Source organism: Aethalodelphis obliquidens, unplaced genomic scaffold (genome assembly GCF_003676395.1).
Source record: "Aethalodelphis obliquidens isolate GAN/ISIS:26980383/991018 unplaced genomic scaffold, ASM367639v1 scaffold1, whole genome shotgun sequence".
NCBI lineage: Eukaryota > Metazoa > Chordata > Mammalia > Artiodactyla > Delphinidae > Aethalodelphis > Aethalodelphis obliquidens.
This window is the reverse complement of record NW_020837945.1, coordinates 29,098,837-29,120,129: the sequence shown is the minus strand read 5'-3', so window position 1 is coordinate 29,120,129 and position 21,293 is coordinate 29,098,837. Positions and strand designations below refer to the sequence as shown.

At 35.3% G+C, this 21,293-nt stretch overlaps 1 protein-coding gene across 1 annotated transcript in view; it reads left to right on the top strand.

Annotated features, from left to right (window-relative positions):
- Positions 1 to 21,293, top strand: part of LOC113618386 (multidrug resistance-associated protein 1-like) — a 77,147-nt gene that overhangs the window by 17,153 nt on the left and 38,701 nt on the right. The window contains exons 5-13 of the mRNA XM_027102488.1: positions 1,941 to 2,118; positions 7,741 to 7,995; positions 9,254 to 9,319; positions 12,506 to 12,643; positions 14,055 to 14,201; positions 15,944 to 16,028; positions 16,123 to 16,189; positions 16,566 to 16,692; positions 20,874 to 21,050. Of these exons, the coding sequence (XP_026958289.1) occupies positions 1,941 to 2,118; positions 7,741 to 7,995; positions 9,254 to 9,319; positions 12,506 to 12,643; positions 14,055 to 14,201; positions 15,944 to 16,028; positions 16,123 to 16,189; positions 16,566 to 16,692; positions 20,874 to 21,050 (1,240 nt within the window). The remainder of the gene's footprint in view (positions 1 to 1,940; positions 2,119 to 7,740; positions 7,996 to 9,253; positions 9,320 to 12,505; positions 12,644 to 14,054; positions 14,202 to 15,943; positions 16,029 to 16,122; positions 16,190 to 16,565; positions 16,693 to 20,873; positions 21,051 to 21,293) is intronic.

Sequence of the window (21,293 nt, the reverse complement as noted above, 5' to 3'; positions counted from 1 at the left end):
TTTTAGTCAAGCAATTCCTTAATTCAGCTCAGATCCAAAGGGAGGGGAATTAGGTTCAAATTCAAAATGAGAGGAGTAGCAAGTGATCCCCAGCCATTCTTAGTCATGTTCTGATTTCCATTTGCCAATGACTGACTACTGCTCAGGAAACTCATTAGAGAATCTCACTGTGGTCACTCTTTCTGAAAATAGTTATAGACGATAGCAATTCAGTGTCTCTGTATTCTTCCCAAATCTGCAGTCTGTGGGGTACTAAAGAATTGTTAAGTCCTTGGCTGTGGGGTAGAGAATTGTCTCCCTAATTTTGTCACACACCTTTTATAACATACTAGCTTGATGACACCTGCAAAACAGAAATTTCAACATTGCATTGAAATGAGTCAGTTGACATGTCTTTCTCCCTGAGTAGACTATACGTTCCTCCAGGAACTTATTCAATTTTTGTGTCCTTAGCTCCTAGCACAGAGCCTGGCACATAGAACGAAATACAATTCCTGAATGGATTACTGAGTAAATGTACTTATCCAAAGCTATGCTTTTCCAAGAAGCACTCATTCTAGAGTAGCTGAATAAGCTTACAATTCCCACACTGGGGAAGAATTGAGTCATCAGAATTTTATGAATTTATATGATCATGTCTCATGTATAATAAATATATCAAAATAATACTTTCATTAATTTACTAGTAGAAGAAATTTGTTTCTTGTTGATCATGGTGCTTACTCTTTTTTCCCATTTATTGGGATTTTATTCTAATGTCAGTCAAACCAAAAAATGAGTATTTATATCTGATATCATGAATATAGATTTACAGTCTTTACCATGCCTTGATCACAGATTATTTACAGTATTTCCTGGAAATATTTTTTAGCAGTTCCATATTAATATAGTACCTGGTGATAGTCATTTAGTTGTTTGATTTTATGAAACAGGAAACAGTCTATTGATAGATGTATCTACAGTAAGAAGAATAGTGCTTCTCATTCAGGAAATTTAATTCTGAGACCAAGAAGTTATTTAGTAAGTTGCTTTTGTAAAAATAATTTGGAGTCCCAATGGATGGCATCTGATAGACATCAACTAAAAATACAGAACCTGCTGTTGTATAATGTTTATGTGGGTTGTGGTCACTTCAAATAGGGATTTTCAGTGATTAGAGGTTTATAATAGGATTTTTAGAGGCACTGGTATTATATTTGATTCTAAGGTACAATTTTAATAAAGATAATTTCTGAAGTACTTGGTTTATAAAGCAATTCGGGCAACATGAATTGCATTTAAGGATACATCTATTAACTGTCCAAGCTGTTAATAAAGTAGATCGAAGCTTAGATAATTAGAACCATCCCTATTGTCTAGGTGTACCCAGCATTGACCTTAATCACGATGACCATGTTGTCACCAAACTTAAGAGGAAATAAGTAAAGGTAGAGGAGAGGGAAATTGGATATGCATAAAAGTAATAAAAGGTGAGCTATAATTCAGGCCTTTAAAGAAAGTGTCTTTTTGCCATGCTAAGAGATTGTCTACTTAAGTTCTAATTGTCATGTTTCCCTATATTTAACAAAATGCATGATTTCAGCAAAAAAAAAAGAACTTTTAAATGTCTCTGTGTCTCAATTTTCATGATGAAGTTAGGCCAGAACATTTAATTATTTGATGAGATTGCCATATGAAAACTAGAAAATATCCTTCTACCCACAAGCCTGCGATAATAATTGTTGATTCTATTTATTATATATGCTTGAGTAAAAATAAAGGGGGAAAGGATGCCAAATTGGGCAAGTAAAAGAAGAACAGGCAAGAGTATGTACGTGTATGTGTGTGTGTGTGTGTGTGTGTGTGTGTAACATTTTGACAGCACTTAATTCACATAAGCATTTTATTACTTCAGATGTTTAACATTTCTTCTCTTTTCTCAATTTGCATATGACATTCAGGCAAATGATCATTTTCTGTGAACACCGCCCAGATTTTGGCTGGAGTGGCTATGGTTATGCTTTGGCACTTTTTGTTGTAGTCTTCTTGCAAACCCTGATCCTTCAGCAGTACCAACGTTTTAACATGCTCACTTCAGCAAAAATTAAGACAGCTGTAATTGGACTGATCTACAAGAAGGTAAAAGATTGAAGAAATTCCCAATTTCTAAATGAACCGTATCCTTATGTGCTTTCAAATAAGGAATCTGGAAAAATAGAAGTGTATATTAAAAAGTTCTAGTGTGTCCTTTGAATATACATTTATTTTGCTATGAAAGAACTTTGACTCATCAATATTGGTTGCATTAATTTCTTTATAGGGTCCTCCATCTATAGTCCCTGAAACTTCTAGTCAACTCTAATCCATGAAATTAAATGATATTCTGTGTCCACTGTTACATCACTTAACTGAATTGAATGTTTTATGGTTGTCTATATTTATGTATCAATAAAATTCCTTTCCATGATCATGTTCCATCTACATAGTACCTTTTACTTGCTCTGCTCACTCTGTCTTTTCATGCAACAAAGCCATCCTTCTCTCTACAGTCGTTACCTATTTCTCTTTGAGTCCAAGCCCTCTCCCACCCACCCCAAAACCTAGCTGATCCTTATACCTAGCATGACCCTAAAGTTTAATTTGTCCTTTCTTGAAAATACAATTTTAAATACCACCTCTTTACCATTCAGAGCCTTTTATTTACATGATAGTTATAAACAATTAAAGAGTTTCCTCCCTCCCATAGTTATCACAGAGTTATTAAATCAACAGGAGTATTTTGCCTTTAGTCTGTACTCCTCTTTAAATTGTGGGCTCTTCAGATTTGGAATAGGAACTTTTTAACCTGTTGTACCTTTATCATCTAAGAGAGTGGCTTTTACACATTTTTATAAAAGTTGGAAGACTGAGTAAGTGAATAAATGAGCCATTGCCTTCAAGAAATTGGAGAGAACTATTAACATACATAATAAATGTGTAGAACTAAATGCAGATATTATAAGAGATCAGATAAGCAGGAAATCTACAATGTGTGTAGGCAGTTAAGGAAGGTTTCACATAGAAAGGAGACTTGAAATAGTCTTTTGGAAAGCTGTAGGATTTGTGTAAGTGGAAGGAAATATAATTTGGGTTGACCTGGGCATGAAGTGTTACAGACAATTTGACCATATTAGGCCAAAATGGAGGCATAGAGTGATTTTAGAGACTCTGGAATGACCCAAGCTCAATTGAGCCAGGAAATACTGAACTTGAAGTAGAGCTAGCTCTGTGTAACGTAGCCCAGGTACAGGGTCAGAGAGGCTGCCCCAGTTGTAATTTTAACGGCTGTAAATTCTGAGAATTTACAGAATCCAAATATGGAGAAAAGATTGATCAAAGAGTCTAGGAATCAGTTTAAATGCTAACATTTGTTTTCGATATATGGTCTATATGGAACAGGACTTCATTCATTGATTAAAGCATTGGAGTTTAGGTATAGGATTGGGGTGCATTTACAAGCATAAAAGAGTAGATTGCGGTAGAAATTGGAGCAAACTGTCCGAAATAAAAAGGAAAATCAAGTGCTATGGGTGAGTCCATTATAAGGGCAAAAAGACCCTGGAGATAATGTAAGAGGGAACAGAGTCTACAAGAGTGAGACTGTATGGGTCCTTAGAGAATGTTTAATAACAAAGGGCACTCAAGGATCAAAGGAATACAGCAATCAAGCTGGTTCAGTGGATCCTGCAGTAGGGATTAAGATTTAATTCTAACTCCATCAGACAAACAGCGGAAGATATTAGTAGTGACCTGTAGTGCTAGGATGCTCTGGGACAGCCCATGCAGGTGGCACAAATATAAGGCAGTCTTTCTTCTGAGTCTCTTATCCTATATCTGCTTTCCAGAGGGACCAGCTGGGGTTGCTAAATTTCCCTTCTCCTATACAGATTATAGGATTCTGATTTTTGTCATATTTAGGTAACTTCAAGATCCTAAATGGCTCTCATAGTGGCACCAGATGACCCATGTTCATCTGACATTGGCCCTCCTTCATCAGGGATTTGTCGTTACACTGGGTTAAAGCTGGTCTCACACCTTTTTCTTGGTGACGAAGAGGTGTTTGAAAGCTCTTGTTCTGTATCCATCCACATGACTGCTGCTACTTTGGAGTAAAGTTCAGGGAACATCATTTTTTAAGGTTTGTGGGGAAGAACACAGGCCTTCTTCCACCTGATCACTGCATGAGTCTTTGGGTCTTAAAACTCAGGTTTTGTTACCCCTTAGCTCTCTGTTGCAGGCTCCATGGGAATTCTTTTTTTTTTGCGTTATGCAGGCCTTTCACTGTTGTGGCCTCTCCCGTTGCGGAGCACAGGCTCCGGACGTGCAGGCTCAGCGGCCATGGCTAATGGGCCCAGCCGCTCCGCGGCATGTGGGATCCTCCCGTACCGGGGTACGAACCCATGTCCCCTGCATCGGCAAGTGGACTCTCCACCACTGCGCCACCAGGGAAGCCCTCCATGGGAATTCTTGAGGGCTAAGAAACAAGATATGGTTCAAAAGCAGCATCAGTTAGTCCTGGGCTTAATGTGGGCAGTCTGAGGGCATTCTTCCATCAAATACCATCCAATAGGAGTTTCTGTGATTTTTTAAAATATTCTATATCCACATTGCCCAGTATCGTAGCCACTAGTCATATATGGCTGTTGAACCCTTGAAACTGAAACGTGGCTAGTAAGAGTATGGAAGTAGATTTTTAATTTCAATTAAATTTAAGTTGAATAACCATGTCTAGACTGTCTACATTTGTGGCTTAAAGGTTTATTCTTTCCTTAATTGTGGGAAGTATATAATATAAAGAAAACTGATAAAATTCTGTTTCCATTCTTTAAAATAGATATACTTAAGTGCGATCAGAAGGAGGAGAGAGAAAGAAAATCCTGGCTTACTTTTTTTGCATCCAAAGGAACTGAAGAGAAATGAATTCTCATAGATTTATGAGGATCCACCTTTACGAACACCATGACTCATTAGAAGTATGGCAACCACTGTTTGAGAATCACTGGGATAGAAGTGTTTAGGGCCCAGCAAGTTCTAAATTATATGATGTCTATGACTTACAGCTAGGATGGTCAGGAAAAATAGTTCAGGAAATAAAGATATGAACCAGGGCCGTGGCAATGAGTCCAGAAAGGAACAAATACACGAGGGAGAATGTGAAATTGTAAAACAAATTTCATCATCATAAGATGAAATGAACCATTAGTGAATTGAGCTCAGTGATAAAAAGATATTTCCAGTCCATAAAAAGGGTTTTTGAGGTTGGAAGCCATATCTGGTTTATCTGGGTCTTCTTAGAGCATAATTCAATCAATGAAATGAATGAAGTTTCAAAAAGTGATGAGTCACATAGTTGTGTTACAGATCCTCCTGAGTGGGTCCCCAACAAGGGTCCTTCTGTCCAGTGTCCTTCGAGCCAACCAAGTTTGGGTTAGGAGCAAAGGAAAGCTTTATTCTCTGATCAGATAACGGAGAGATGGGAGCTCGCTCTAGAGCAGGGGTCCACAATCCCCCTCCACCCCGGACCCCCAGTCTGTGGAAGAATTTTCTTCCAAGAAACCAGTCCTTGGGGACCGCTGCTCTACAGCACAGGGCTCTCCCGACAGGCTGGCGGGGAGGGGAGGGGGCGAGGTTCTTGCTGGGTGGTTGCAGCTGTGCTGCTCAGGCTCCTGATCAAGGTGCCAGGCCCAACATCTCTGCTCGCGGCCCGCTGCTGCCATCTTGGATGAAGTGTCATGCGTGGCTACTGCACCCCGACACCGAGCATCGGTGTAGGCTCAGCCGTTTCCTTTCTCAGGAGGAACTCTGGTCTGTAGGGCTGGGTGCGAGGCCTCTGCACACTGTCCCCTGGGAGCAAGTGAGACTAGACTAAACACCCAGGGAAAGGGAAAAAAAAGGTTAGACTTTATTGTATTACCCAGTCCCCTTAGAATTGTTTTTTTTTTTAACATCTTTATTGGGGTATAATTGCTTTACAATGGTGTGTTAGTTTCTGCTTTATAACAAAGTGAATCAGTTATACATATACATATGTTCCCATATCTCTTCCCTCTTGCGTCTCACTCCCTCCCACTAGAATTGTTAATGGGTTTTGCCCGTGACAGTTGTGCTTTGTGTGTTTTCCAAAAGGAGGGTATTTATTTGGTTCCTTGGATAATTTGATGATTTTGAATTACTCAGTCTTTTAGTATTTTCATAAATACTAAGTGTGGTTTATCTTTTCCTTCTAGAAAAGTGGGAGAAAAGAGTTTATATTTGTTTATAATAGTAAGTTGGGGGTGGGTGCTATTAGAGATCAATGGATCTCTCTTAAAAAATGCTATAGTCTTAATGAAATGAGAATAACTGTTCTTGGAATTCCATTGTTTTACTTGGCCACTTTAAATGGTCAATAACTTATTAAGGGAGTTTACAAAGCTATATTTGGAGGGGGCGTGGATAGAAGCCTAACTATTGTTGTGATTAGTATTTTTTCCTTTTTTCCTCTTATGGGAGCAGTGTTTATTCTGTTTTATCATCAACACCACTGTGCCCCTTAGAAGTCAGTAGCAGAAATGTAAAGGATTCAACACTGCAGTAGCCATAGGGCTTAGGGGGATCCTGACACTCTGTGAAACTCCCAGGTCTGTGCATCTCCTCCAACAGCCCCATGACCTCCCACACGCACTGAGCCCCTCGGCTTTAAGCTAGGGAATGTTAGAAGTGTTCCACTGAAGGCCCTGCCTACTTTTTTTCCAGATGGGCTTTTCCTCTGGCTTTGTATTAGTCATTTATTGAATAAATAGGTCTTGAGTGCCTCCTGTATACCATTTACTTTTGTTAGATCCAGCTCTCAATCCTGTCTCTCTTTAAATCAATGTGATGGAAATTCTTTAGAACTTTTGTCATATGAATGGACTTTTGCCTCTTTTCCAGTTTAAATATAAATTTCCACTATTTTTACAGTTATTTATGCTTTTCACTGGGAATTTTAAATGAGTGGGAAATTAAATAAATGAATTTCTAATGTCAACCTTAGTAAGAAGATACCAGTAATTAACCTTAAGGATATTGAATTCAATATAATATTAAATAACATACACAGAGGGAAAGTGAGAATTAGGCTTTGGAAGAAAAGAAAACATGTATTTCCAACTTGTCCATGAAGCCTTTCAATACTTTTATCTCTCTGAATCCCCATGGCCCTTCTTACCTATTGTTATAATCAGCCTGTGTGTAGGACGTTTGTGTAGGAGGGGAGTGGACTGCACAATTAGATTATAATCTCTTTAAGATTTAGGACTGTATCATTGAAAAATTAGCATTCATTAGATATTCATTGATTCACTTGTGTACTTTGTATTGATAAAAGTTAGATGGTTTAGCATTATACGCCAGTAAATAGAGAGGAAGCTCAGTGCTACAAATCTAGAATTGATTTCTTTTGCAGTTTTTCAATTCCACAAATTGTAAAGGGTCCTTGGTGAATGTATTTGCTTGGGAATCCAACTGTTACTCTCTACCAATACATAGTAAATTTTAAAACTATGTAATTTGATCAATAATTGTTTTTTCTTCATCTAAAAACATAGCTCTTGATATTATATGATCTGATGCATAAGTAATCATGCATATTTGTCTAAATATATTACAAATTTTTATTTTTAGTTAAAAGTTACCATTGTTTGACTGTAAAGATCCCTCATGATCTACAGAACTCTGAGTATTTTGCTTCTCTTTTTCCAGGCCCTGCTTTTATCTAATGTTTCTAGAAAAAAGTTTTCCACTGGGGAAATTATTAACTTGATGTCAGCAGATGCCCAGCAGCTCATGAACTTGACTGCAAACATCAATCTCCTTTGGTCAGGTCCTTTTCAAATCCTGATGGCCATATCATTCCTTTGGCAAGAGCTGGGTCCAGCAGTGTTAGCAGGGGTAGCAGTCCTTGTGTTTGTTATCCCAATGAATACTTTAGTTGCAAATAGAATGAAAAAGCTGAAGGTAAGAATATGATTGCCTCAAGTTACATGTGTCCAATAGTACTTATTACTTTAATACATTTAGGTGCTGGCAATTTATGCCTTCTTTTATATTTTTCTGAAGTTTTCAAATAATTACCAAAAAGATTAGGCTTTAAAGATGAGAAATAGAAAATAACATATGATTATAAAATAATTACGAATTACTAAACACACTAGTATTTAGAATAACAGGTTTTTCAGCGAATTCTTTTAAACTAATTTTTAAAAAATATTCTGGATTTTAAATGATTGTAAGTCAAATTTTTAGGAATGGACTTACTTTTTTTTTTTTTTTTTTGAGGTACACGGGCCTCTCACTGTTGTGGCCCCTCCCGTTGCGGAGCACAGGCTCTGGACGCGCAGGCTCAGCGGCCATGGCTCCCGGGCCCAGCCGCTCTGCGGCATGGGAGATCTTCCCGAACCGGAGCACGAACCCGTGTCCCCTGCATTGGCAGGCGGACTCCCAACCACTCCGCCACCAGGGAAGCCCTGGACTTACATTTTTAGGACCTTAATCTAGAGCCCTAAGACATCCAAAGAGACTCCAATATTATATACAAATATTCTAAACAGAAAATATGCTTTAATCATACAAACAATATTAAGGATATTAACTTGTAAATGTGTACTTTGTTAGATATACAAATACTTATTATTATATATAAAATAATTGTGACAGTATTATTGGAGGAAACCCTTAAGAAGCAATACCTAAACAATAATAAGTATAAAATAATATAAATAGTAAGCATTTGAATATATGTATAATACTTATATAATGTTTGCCAAAAAACCAGTATTTGAAAATATACATTTTAATCACTCTAATTTCCAAAGTACTAATAACACTCAAGATAGTACACTTAAAATATAGAAACCTTTATTTATGTATATATATAATTGATAGAGTTTGGGGAATTTTATCCCATTTTAATAGACTATGGATATTATTTTATCATTCCATTCTAAATAACTATTATATTTTCTACTCTTTTGGAAAATGTACACCTTGTTTTTATCCTACTGCTGGCTACTTTCAAGTTTATAATGTCTATTTATAACTATTTTCTAACATTATCAACAGAATAATATTGCATGAACATTATAAGATGGTTTTATATAAAATATTATACAAAATAGAGGAAATACATTGTATTTTTAAAAATAGCTATGGTCATGTCAATTAAAGTATTAGCAACTCTCGTCAAATATACTTTCATTTTCTTTTCCTTACCTAGAAAAGCCAAACGAAGAACAAAGACAAACAAATAAAACTGCTCAATGAAATCTTACATGGAATTAAGGTAATATAAAAAGAGCATACCTTTAATTTAACTATTTAGAATATAGCAATGAGTTAAACAATAAATGAATTTTTTAGCATTCTCAATATCAAAGTAATGATATAAGTATAATTTTTGAGGGAGTATTTTAGATTTCAGATGTATAGGAATTCTTATTGTTGAAATAACATTTAAATAAAGCCAAATAAAATGCAGGCTTTTTTTTTTTTTTTGATTCTCAACCAACAACTAAACACAAATATCCCAAAAGATACAAAATATTACTTGTTTCAAGGGTAGAAGTGATGGGATGAAGCAGGGCAGAGTGACAATCATTGTCATCAGTGTGAAAGCAGATTTATACAGACAGGGTAAGTGATGAGAAGGCAGATTTATACGGGGTTCTTTTACTCAGAATAGAAATGATCATACAAATGCTATTCTATGAAAGGTGTGTTACAGATTATTTGTTTCCTAGAAAAGCTACCCCCACTCCACACCACTAACATTTTCTCTGTGATAAAATGAGTGAAACCTTTTGAACTTTTGAACAGAGATCTTCCTGAGTTTACAATGGAGCTATATCCTGATAAACCCATCATAAGCTGAAAATATCCTTAAGTCGAAAATACATTTAATACACCTGACATACTGAATATCATAGCTTAGCCTAGCCTAAATATGCTCAGATCACTTACATTAGACTACAGTTGGGCAAAATCATCTAACACAGAGCCTATTTTATAATAAGGTGTTGAAAAGTTCATTAATTTATTGAATACTGTACTGAAAGTGAAAAACAGAATGGTAGTATGGTTACAGAATGGTTGCAAGTGTATTGGTTGTTTACTCTCTGGACTGTGTGGCTGCCCAGCATCACGACAGAGTAGTATGCCACATATTACTAACCCGGGAAAAGATCAAAATCCAAAATTGGAGGTGCAGTTTCCATTGAATGAGCATTGCTTTTGCACCATCCTAGAGTTGAAAAATCCTAAATTGAATCGTTGTAAATTGGAGACCTGTATATAATTTCAAATCCTATTGCACTTGGATTATAGCTTACCAGATTTTTCTAAAGCACAAAATTTGCAGAGTTCACATGGAATTTCCTTCTAACATTTATTTTATTTATTTATTTATTTTGCGGTACGCGGGCCTCTCACTGTTGTGGCCTCTCCTGTTGCGGAGCACAGGCTCCGGACGCGCAGGCTCAGTGGCCATGGCTCACAGGCCCAGCCGCTCCACAGCATGTGGGATCTTCCCGGACCGGGGCATGAACCCGTGTCCTCTGCATTGGCAGGCGGACTCTCAACCACTGCGTCACCAGGGAAGCCCTCCTTCTAATATTTAAAAATGCATAGGACATTCCCTCTGTCTGGTGCATCTATCATTATATACACAGAATAAACCCATTATATGTACCCATTGATTCACCTTAGAATCAATAAATGATATACTGTATTGTGCTGTGTAGAATTTTTACAAAAATATAAATTACTGAAGTGAAAGACATTGTTAGATTGAAGATACCTTGAAAGGAGGCTGTTATCCATTTAATCATCTGAACTTTAGAATGGCAGTAACTAACTCTGAAATTTAACTCAGATTATTCAATAAGGTCACACATCCCCAAAGTATATGATCCAGATGCATCTTGCACCTCTTGGTGGGTTATTTGAGAGCTCCTGCATCCATTAGAAAGTAGAGTGATGTATGTTCATAGGTTTTAAGTATTGATATTCATAAAAGGAAATTTGTATTATCAGTAGGACTAGGACAGTGTAGATAAAATAAAAGAAAATTTCCTCAAGATCTAAGCAAAGTTCAAGATTTAAAATAGCAGTCCCAGTAGTAAATACACTAGAATATTGGTAGAGGTCCAAGTGGCAATCAATTAGTATAATTTAAAGGTGTGAGCAGTTTGCATCCTTGGAGTCTGAAAACAGGTGTCATAGAGCCTCTATTTGATAATGATAATATATTAGCATTTATTGAACATTTTATATGTGTCATGCACTGTGCCTATCACTTTATATCTGTTTCCGCTTATAAACCTCAAGAAAAAGATTTCTCATCTTCATTTTACAAATAAGGAAACAAAGTATCTGAGCAGGTAAGGGTCATGTCTAAGTTCACAGAGCTGATGAGAGATTATTAGGGATCTCCAGAGAACCAGGACTAATAGGACAGATAGACATATAGATAGATAGATAGATAGATAGATAGATAGATAGATAGATAGATAGATAGATAGATAGATAAAGATTTATTTTAAGGAATTGGCTTATGATTATGGGGGCTGGCAAGTGTGAAATTTGTTGAGCAGCCTGGAAATTCCAGCAGGAGTTGATGTTGCCATCTTGAGTCTGGAGGCAGAATTCCTTCCTTCTCAGGGAGTCTCAGTTTTTTCTCTTAATGTCTTCAACTGATTGGATGAGGCCAACCCATTTAATGGAGGGTAATCTGCTTTATTTAAAGTCTGATGATTTAAATGGTAATCAGATCTAAAAATTACCTGCACAGCAACATCTAGACTGGTGTTTAATCAAAGAACTGGGCAACATAACGTAGCCAAATTAACACATAAAATTAATCATCACAAAGAGATAGAGCTGGAATTTGAATGTAGGTCTATCTCACTCTAAAACATATGTGGTGAGCCATTGTATGATTCTGCTTCTGCATGTTTTCCATCTCAGAAAATAGTTTACAATCTCAGAACACCAGTAACCTTTCAGAAAATGGCTTGAAGTCCCAAGACATCAGTTATCAAGAAATTGGGAGACCAAGGAGAGAAGCTTAGATATTTAGAAATGGGAAGAGAACAGAACTGAGAGTTGGACCAGCAGGAAAATTGACAGGATTAAGCTAGATAGAAACTGCTATGGAGCTCATGCCAGGAACTGGGATGTTGCCAAAATCTGGCTCAAGAATAAGCTACTGGTGGGTAAGAGAGACATAAGCCTGGGGAAATGGTGATTTCCTCCCCCGACCCACCCCAAAAAAACACAATTCAAGGAAGTGTTTTGACTCAGTTGAAAACAGGAGAAATTTTCTTTACTTTATAGGTAACATTTGTTTTTTTTACCTACACAATTATGTGAGTGTGTGTATGTGTTATAGTGTGTGTATTTGTATGTGTGCATGCTTTTATTCCTTCTATGATATTGATTGTCAGATAGTCATTGTCTGACTTCTTCACAGATCCTTAAACTTTATGCCTGGGAACCCTCCTATAAAAAGAAGATTATTGAAATTCGAGAACAGGAATTGGAAGTTCAAGCATCAGCTGGGTATCTTGCTGTATTTTCTATGCTGACTTTAACTTGCATTCCATTCTTTGTGAGTGTGTGTATTATTTCTTGTTTTGATTTTCAAATTTGATTTGTGGATTCACCTTCAAATTACCTGGAATTAAGGTGTCCAAAGTGAAATCTTCTTTATCTGAATTTAAATTAAAAAGTTTGCAGTCATTAACCTATGGAGATAAGAGAATGAAAGTTTTAAAGAAGGGGAAAAATTTTTTGGTGCATTCTCATTGGTCTGTATTTTTTATATATAATAAGATTTTACATCTTTGTAAATTTCTTATGGATTGAACATATGCCATCCTCATTCTTAAAAAATATAACCTGTATTTCAGAGTTCCATTTCAGCTCTAAAGTTTTTTGATTTTCATGATTAATCCCTTTTAAGCAAGACCCAAAGTCACACTACATAGAGTTGGGAAGGAAAGTTATCTAAACATTTATTAAGTGTTTCTACTGTTTACCAGACAGGTTATATGCATTGCTTTATTTCATTCTTGAAATAAAAAGGCATTACTTTTCTCATTTCACAAAAGGAAATGGAAATATTGATAGTTTGGAAACATCCTAAAGTTATAGAATTAGTATTTGTAGGTGAATTGATATGAACTGAGGTCATTCTTCTTCTGTCACTTCATACAAATATTGGGAATCTCATGCTATTTAAAGAGTATAAATTGCCTTAAAATATGAAGCAGCAGCTGAAAGCCAAAGGATAAGAAAACTACATATACCTGAATTATCAATTTTAACCAAAGTTACCACTCTCAGTGGTGATGGGGTCAGGGAACATTCTATATGTCTCCCCTGTTGTTAATTTAAAATATTATTATTTTTTATTCAAACAGACATATGGGTATAATGAAAGTAAAAGCAATATTTACATTTGGAATACTTTAGTAGAAATGTCCAAGAAACATTTGTTTAAGACAGTTCTGTGTACATGATAAATAGTCAATACATTCTCATGCATAAATGAACTTTTCTGCCTTTTCTAAATGAAACTTAACGCGAGTAAATATAAATCTTATCAGTCGTGATTTATTTATGCCTTCCTCAGTTAATACTAAGACACAGAGAAAGTATAATTATTGAATATGAGACAGAAGGTATGCACACGTTACTGGAAAAAATTTACATAAAACTTCTCCACTTTGAAAAAAGATGAACTACTATACGTTTTAAACGGGAATAATTACTCTAGTGAAAATACGATATGTCAAAGAAGGAAGCTAGACCACATGTTCATAGGATGTCGTTATCTAAGATACACAATTGTATGATCTGTACTAAACATTGATTTCATAACTTTCTGCAGTAGTACTGAATTGTACTGAATTTTGGTAAACAGCAACAATAAAGGTTATTAAAATTTTCTTTCCTAATTTTGAGTCTCTAACTCATAATTGAATAATTGAAGATAATAACATATGTCTATTTTTAAGGTGTCCCTGGCAACATTTGGGGTCTGTTTCTTACTGGACGAAGGCAACATTTTAACAGCCACTAAAGTGTTCACGTCTATGTCTTTGTTTAATATTTTGAGGCTTCCTTTGTTTGATTTACCAATGGTGATCTCAGCTGTGGTCCAGGTACATCCAAAGTATCCTTAAACTGAGAATCATTTCTCTACTGAAATCTATGGTTTTGCATATTTCATTTCTTTGTCTTTTTTTTAAATTTCACTTTTTGTAGTTGCTTTACACTGCTTTCAAAGTTAACCTCCCTGATTTAGTGAGCAATAGAGAACATTATAGAATGGAAGGAATCGTGTCTTCTTTGCCTGTGCTTCTCTTCTATAAAAATGACTTTTACGCGTCTTTTCAATAGAAAGTCAATTGACTTTCTTTTCAAGTCAATTGAAAATGACTTTTCAATATGTGATACTGTTTTCTTTGCTAAGTGTTAGTTTCTTTTATTTAGCTTTTTAAAATTTGGTGTTTGACACTATGCCATTAAAGGGTTCATTTTCTGTTTTCAGCTGAAAAATTTTTAACTAGGTGCTTTGCACAGAGCTGGATCTGAATTTTCCCAGGGTTCAGCAGCATTTCGTCTATACTAAATGAATAAACCAGGGAGAAAAGTGCATTGATAATATCAGTCTGCCAACAAACCTTGTATGAGGTATCTGGTTCAGCCTGCTTTTATTGTAATCTCCAATTGCTAGAGGCTCTTTAGATGCTATAATGAGTAGAAGGTGGCTAAAACCACAAGGAATCCAAAGAACTGAGTTCCTTCATCCCTTTGCCCTGAGATTTTCTCAGTTAAATTTTTTTGATATCAGGTTTGGGCATTCCACCATCAAATCCTTTTCAAGTCTGGGTTCATAAACAAAGTGAATCTTTGCTTATTGGAACCGGCTCTTTGATCTAAGAACTTTGCCTTTTAATTTTTAAATTATTTAAACGAAGAGTAACATACTTCTATAGTAAATACCAATTAAGCTATTTTTGTTACATAATACCATTTTTATGTTATTTTACTAATAATGACCAACAGAGGGCATAGAAGTACTATTGTTGTGATGCTTTTAACACTTGTTTCACAGCACACTTCTCTTAAAGAAAATGTCATTCTTAGAGTAACAGTTTAGTTTTGCTTTTGAAATTAGAATCTAGCTAAAGGTCTGGTATGGCAAAGTGTCTTCCAACTCCTAGTGGTATGCTACTACTGTCACTAAACAAATAAGGAGAGCATTGTTAAAAAAAAAAAAAAGAAAAGAGAAGAAAAAGAACCAGCTCTGCATACTGATATGACACACTTGGTAAACAAAACCACAGCCCAATTACATCTTATCCATTAACAATAGACATTTCCTAGCATAAAGTGAATAAAAATATACTAGAGGTTTCATGCAAGTCAGTTTCAGGGGGAAAAATGATTCTATTTATCATAATTGTAGCTAAACATTTTACAGGTATTTTACTATAACTAAAAGTTACTATTGCCAAAACAATCATTTTATTTATGCTCAGAAGCAGAATTCATTCAATCGTCCTGAAGTTGCTTTTAAAAACTAATTTTTGTATAATTATTAATGAATCAGTTATTATGTCTTTATTAGAATGTTAAGGAGGAATTTTGCTTTCTTCTTCTCATGCTTTCCTGCATATTGATATTTGTTTTGATCTTTGATCCTTGAAACTGTTCTTTTCTTTATGGATGGACTCATTTATAAACATTAAAACAATGCAAACTATGCTTGCTGAATATTCTTATCAATATCTTCAATTTACATCAAAAAATTTTAATCATACTGTAATTCACAATAAATGCTTTTCAGTTTAACTTGTGTTTGAAACCCAAAAAATTTCATTTGCATTTATTTTGATAGACAAGAATATCATTGGTTCGTTTGGAAGACTTTCTCAATACTGAGGACTTTCATCCTCGAAGTATAGAAACAAAGTACATAGGAGGTCAGCAGTTCCTCTTTGTATTCAATATTTATTTGACTTCTAGGCTGAAGGCAATTGATTCGAAGATACATTTGTATTTATTTTTTCTTCCTAGATCATGCCATTGGTTTTACAAATGCTTCCTTTTCCTGGGATAAAACAGGGATTCCAATATTAAAAGAGTAAGTCATGGTTTGGGGAAAATTAAAAACAAAAAAATTTTAGCATTGAATTCTATAATGTTCCATGTTTTTATTTTTTAGAGTTTTTAAGCAGAAGATGAATCTATTGGAATTTACACGATTTTTTTTAAACCTTTCACTGCACATTTCATTTTTATGGTTGTTTTACTCTCTTTTTTCCCTTTTCATTTCCTCTATTTCCTCTGCAGCATTTGCTGTTGCATTTTGGAAGTTTGGAATGTAGGACAGTGTGAATAGCAGCAATTTCAGGGATGATACCCAGTGCAGTGATACAGTGACTTGTCTAGGAATATACATTAAAAACAATTATAACATGAACTTCTTATGTCATCTCTCTCCTTTTCTTGTCATGCAGCTTAAACATAAAGATTCCAGAAGGAGCTTTAGTGGCTGTTATAGGGCAAGTTGGGTCTGGAAAATCATCTCTGCTTTCTGCCGTTCTAGGGGAAATGGAGAAACTTAAAGGAGTAGTCCAAAGAAAGGTAAAGTCAACAATGCATTCTTTTCACATCTCCTAGTGTAATAGGCTACAGCCAGCATATCATTAGTGTCAATAAGAATTTATCAAATTGAATTGAAGATGCAAGTATTTAATGAGCATTTCTAGTTTGTAACAATCATTTAAATTTCCACAGAAATTGATTAACTATGGATGGCTTAGTAAGAGCATTGTGTCCTCCAAATACTTCAGCAAATCATTTAGGAATGCTTATGGTAATTGTTTGATGATATTAACTAAATTGCAACCAATTATAGAGAAACGAATGTGATTTATAATGTAGTTTGAGTAGGTTTCTAATTATCATTCACTGCAATGTTTCCTAAGTAATTATGGCCGTTCCATTTCTAAGAAATCTTGTAGTTGCTCATGAGAAGGACCTTTGACCTAGAAAAACCTCAGGAAAATATTAACAGCTTACATTTAAATTTAAGCCTTTGGACTAAGGAGAGGTCTACTCCACTCCCAGCCATTTGTTTTATTCTTAAAGGTCAGTAGGAATAAGAATTCAAGAAGTTCTTCATCAGCTTTTTCTTCTCTGAAATACTAGACTATCTAATGAGTTTTTCCTTAGACCTAACTAACTGTTAGGTAAAATACTACCTATTCGCTCCTCTCACATCTGACAAGATGGAGAAGCTCTATAGATCTGAAACCAGTGTCTTCACAGTTTTGCTCTCGAGGAAAAAGCAACTCCAAATCTTTTTATTTTTTGTTCATAATATATCTTTCCTCATGTCTTTATATCTTTCCTGACTCCAGTTCTTTAGTGATTATTTATTTCTCTCTCAGCATTGCTATTTCTTAGTTTGGAATCAAGTATGATTTTTAGGACTTTTTCTGATAAGGTTACACTTAATGAATACCACTATTTAACTTTAAGTACACGATCTTTGTCTCCTTATGTGCTTCCTAATGATTACAATCAGCCATTTGTCTATCGATCAAGATGACTATACCTTTTCCTAGGCCAGTAAGTATCCTTTAAAAATATAATGCTTGTCATGTTGATTTTATTATCGTTCAGTTTCTTTGGTTAATTTCACAAAGCAATTACTGAGCACATACTATGTGCCTAGCACTTAGTACCAGTATCAATATAAAAACAATATCAATTCTAGGTTTCACCTGATGCATAAATGATAATAATAAGCTTGAAAGGTTAAGCAGTAGATTGAATAAGATAATGTGCAAAGACCTAGACTAGTTCTTGGCTTAGAGTCAGCTGGCTCCCTATGAATTTTTATGGTTTTGTTATCTTCATTATGATTGTTGAGGTACTCATGGTAAGATTTAAAGATTATTTCTGATACCTTTGAGAATTCGTAATTAAGAAAGTGTTCATGGTGATAATAGAAACCATAACATTGCTATTACTAATCGTAAAGCAGAGAGGACACACTTTGTTTATGTTAAGCTAGGGTTGTCAAAGAGAAACAATATATATATATATTTTTTTTTTCAGAGGTATATAACGTGTTTTAATTCTCTTGGAAGAATTTCTCTTTAATGGCTTGTTTTTCTTTTTTTTTTTTAAAGATTTGATGAAAGTTCATAATAATGCAACTGACAATGAAATTTATTTATTTCTGAGATATACATTTTAAAGTAATAACTAGAATTATGACTTATAACATTTTACCAGAACATATAAGATTTTTAGAAATTTCATGTAATGTCTGCAACATTTATATTAACATATTTCCATACAAATAACCCAAAGAAAGTTTAGTATTAGTTGTTTGTTTGTTTGGTTGGTTGGTTTTTTATACTGCAGGTTCTTATTAGTCATCAATTTTATACACATCAGTGTATACATGTCAATCCCAATCACCCAATTCAGCACACCACCATCCCCACCCACCCCACCACGGTTTTCCCCCCTTGGTGTCCATACGTTTGTTCTCTACATCTGTGTCTCAACTTCTGTCCTGCAAACTGGTTCATCTGTACCATTTTTCTAGTTCCACATACATGCGTTAATATATGATATTTGTTTTAAAGGGAAGCAATATTATCTGTCTGTATAATTGGCCACATTGTTCTTTAGGAAGCTTGTTGGTCTGGATCAGTGGAGGATTTGAGGTACCACACTCTGAATTATTTCTGAAAACATTTTTAATCCTAAATATATGTGTCATCCTTATTATATCTAATTTAGTAGTAATATCATGATGATGGCATGGCCAACTTAACATTTAGTATTTATAAGGTGATCTTGTTTACATCTTTCTGTTTCTCAAGGTTTCACATGAGCACTTTTTTGAGGCATATCATTCCAACGTTCAAATTCTAAGATCCCCTATTCTCAGTTTCTAAGGCTTACATCAGACATCATTCATGCAGAGTATTCAATATTCAATGTTCTTTGATAAAACATCAGAGATTTAGAGTCCATTTTTGAATTAGCAAAACTTCTATCGTAGTTTTATTATTAAGAATGAAATGAAACAAAAACATTTTCGTTTGTATGTGAGACGCAAATGATAATTATAATGATGATAAAAGGAAAAATTTACATCTCTGTGAAAATTGATTAACTTTTTTTCAGCTGCTGTCATACCAGAACATCAAGTCCACACCTCTCAATGTAGTATTTAGTTCCGGTTTTATATTATATACCACTTTTCCCTGTTCTACAATCTTTTCTCCTGTGTTCTTCACCCTCTGTTCCCCTTATCTTGACTAATGTATATCAAGTATTCAGAACTTCTCTCACCCGAGGACAGATTTAATATGCTATTCTAATCAAAAGTTATTCACTAAATGAGGCAATTCAAGAGCAATTACTTTTGTTTTCAAGATCAAGTCAGATCAGAACTATATTGTTTTGGCTCAAAAGCCATTCTATGTCTTACATGCTCAACAAGGAGGAATTAAAAATTAATCTTTGACCTTCAAAGTAGTTGGTAGAAATCAAAAGACTGGTAGTTACACACAGGTCTACGTCAGAAAGTACTTTAAATGTGTGGTATTGTTACAGAGTGCATAATATTCAAAATACTCAAATCAGTGTTTGTATAGAGTCCATGGGGCAGATTGAAATGTGAGTCTCTAGTTCAAATACTGGGAATCCTTTGGAAGACAAGGGCTAGTTCAAAGGATATTTTATGGAGCAGAGTCATATTCAAGAATAATGTCAAGATATAAAATTATCAAAAAATGAATTTAAGAGCAGAGAGTATGTGGAAGAGAGAGATGTGCTGCCCAGACCACCCCTTCTAGGAAGGGCTTGCCAGCTAGCCTTGGGAGTACATATAGCACATCAGCACCTTCATGCTGGCCTCCTGGGGTCCCACTCTGAAAGGCCAGGACAGTTCAGCCTAACAGAGAACAACTGATGGGTGATGTACCTCCATAGCTCTCTGGAGTGTTGACCAAATCTTTGTTGGATCTGAATTGCTGTGCGACTTCCTGCTCTACCCAATCCTCCTTCTTCCTTTTCTTTCCTAAGAATTGATCCCAAATAAACAACTTGCACCCCAAATTCAACATTATGGGCTGAATTGTATTCCCCCCAAATTCATATGTTGAAGTCCTAACCCACAGTACCTGAGAATGTGACTGTATTTGGAGATAAGGTCTTTAAGGAGATAATAAGTTAAAATAAGGTCAGTAGGGTGGGCCCTAATCCAGTATGGCTGATATCTCTATGAGAAGAAGAAATTAGGACACACACACAAAGGGAAGGCCATGTGAAGACTCAGGAGAAGAAAGCCATCTACAAGCTAAGGAGATAGGCCTCAGGAGAAGCCAACCCTGCCAACACCTGATCTCACACTTGTGAGAAAAGAAATTTCTGTTGTTTAAGCAACCCAGTTCATGGTACCTTGTTAGGGTAGGTAGAGCTGACTAATAAACTCAGTGTCTGCTTCCAGAAAATCCCACCAGACAGGTAACTTTGATAGAAGCTAGAGTGAAAGTAAATAAAAGGCACCAAGTAACTCATTTGAAGGGGCCTCTAATAAAAATACATAAGATTAAAACAGGATATAAGATGAAAATGTAAATAGAATATATTTACATTGAAGAAATCATCTAAATATTTTTAAATTCAATTTAAAGAAAGCAAAACCATGGACTAGATACGTTTCTTTAATGTGGTGCATGCAAGTTCTCCTTTTCCCTTGTTAAGAGTATTTATTTTATTTCTTTCTTTTGTAGGGCTCTGTGGCTTATGTTTCCCAGCAGGCTTGGATTCAGAATTGCATTTTGCAAGAAAACATTCTTTTTGGCTCTGTCATGCAGAAGCAGCTTTATGAGCGAGTTTTGGATGCCTGTGCACTCCTTCCCGATCTGGAGCAGTTACCAAATGGAGATCAAACTGAGATTGGAGAAAGAGTAAGGAAAATATGTTTTATCTTATGCAGGAATAACATTCCATTCAGCTGCACTAATAGAATATTTATAGCCTTTTTACTGAGGTCTTGAAGAGCTATACAACTATAATTTTAAAAAGTCATTGTAGAATTCCTATGAAAGAGATGGCCATATTAAGGACGAATAATTATTTATTATTGACTATTTTGAAAATAGATTAAAAATCAGCAGGAAATTCTGTTGTTAGTGTCCAAATGGGGAAAT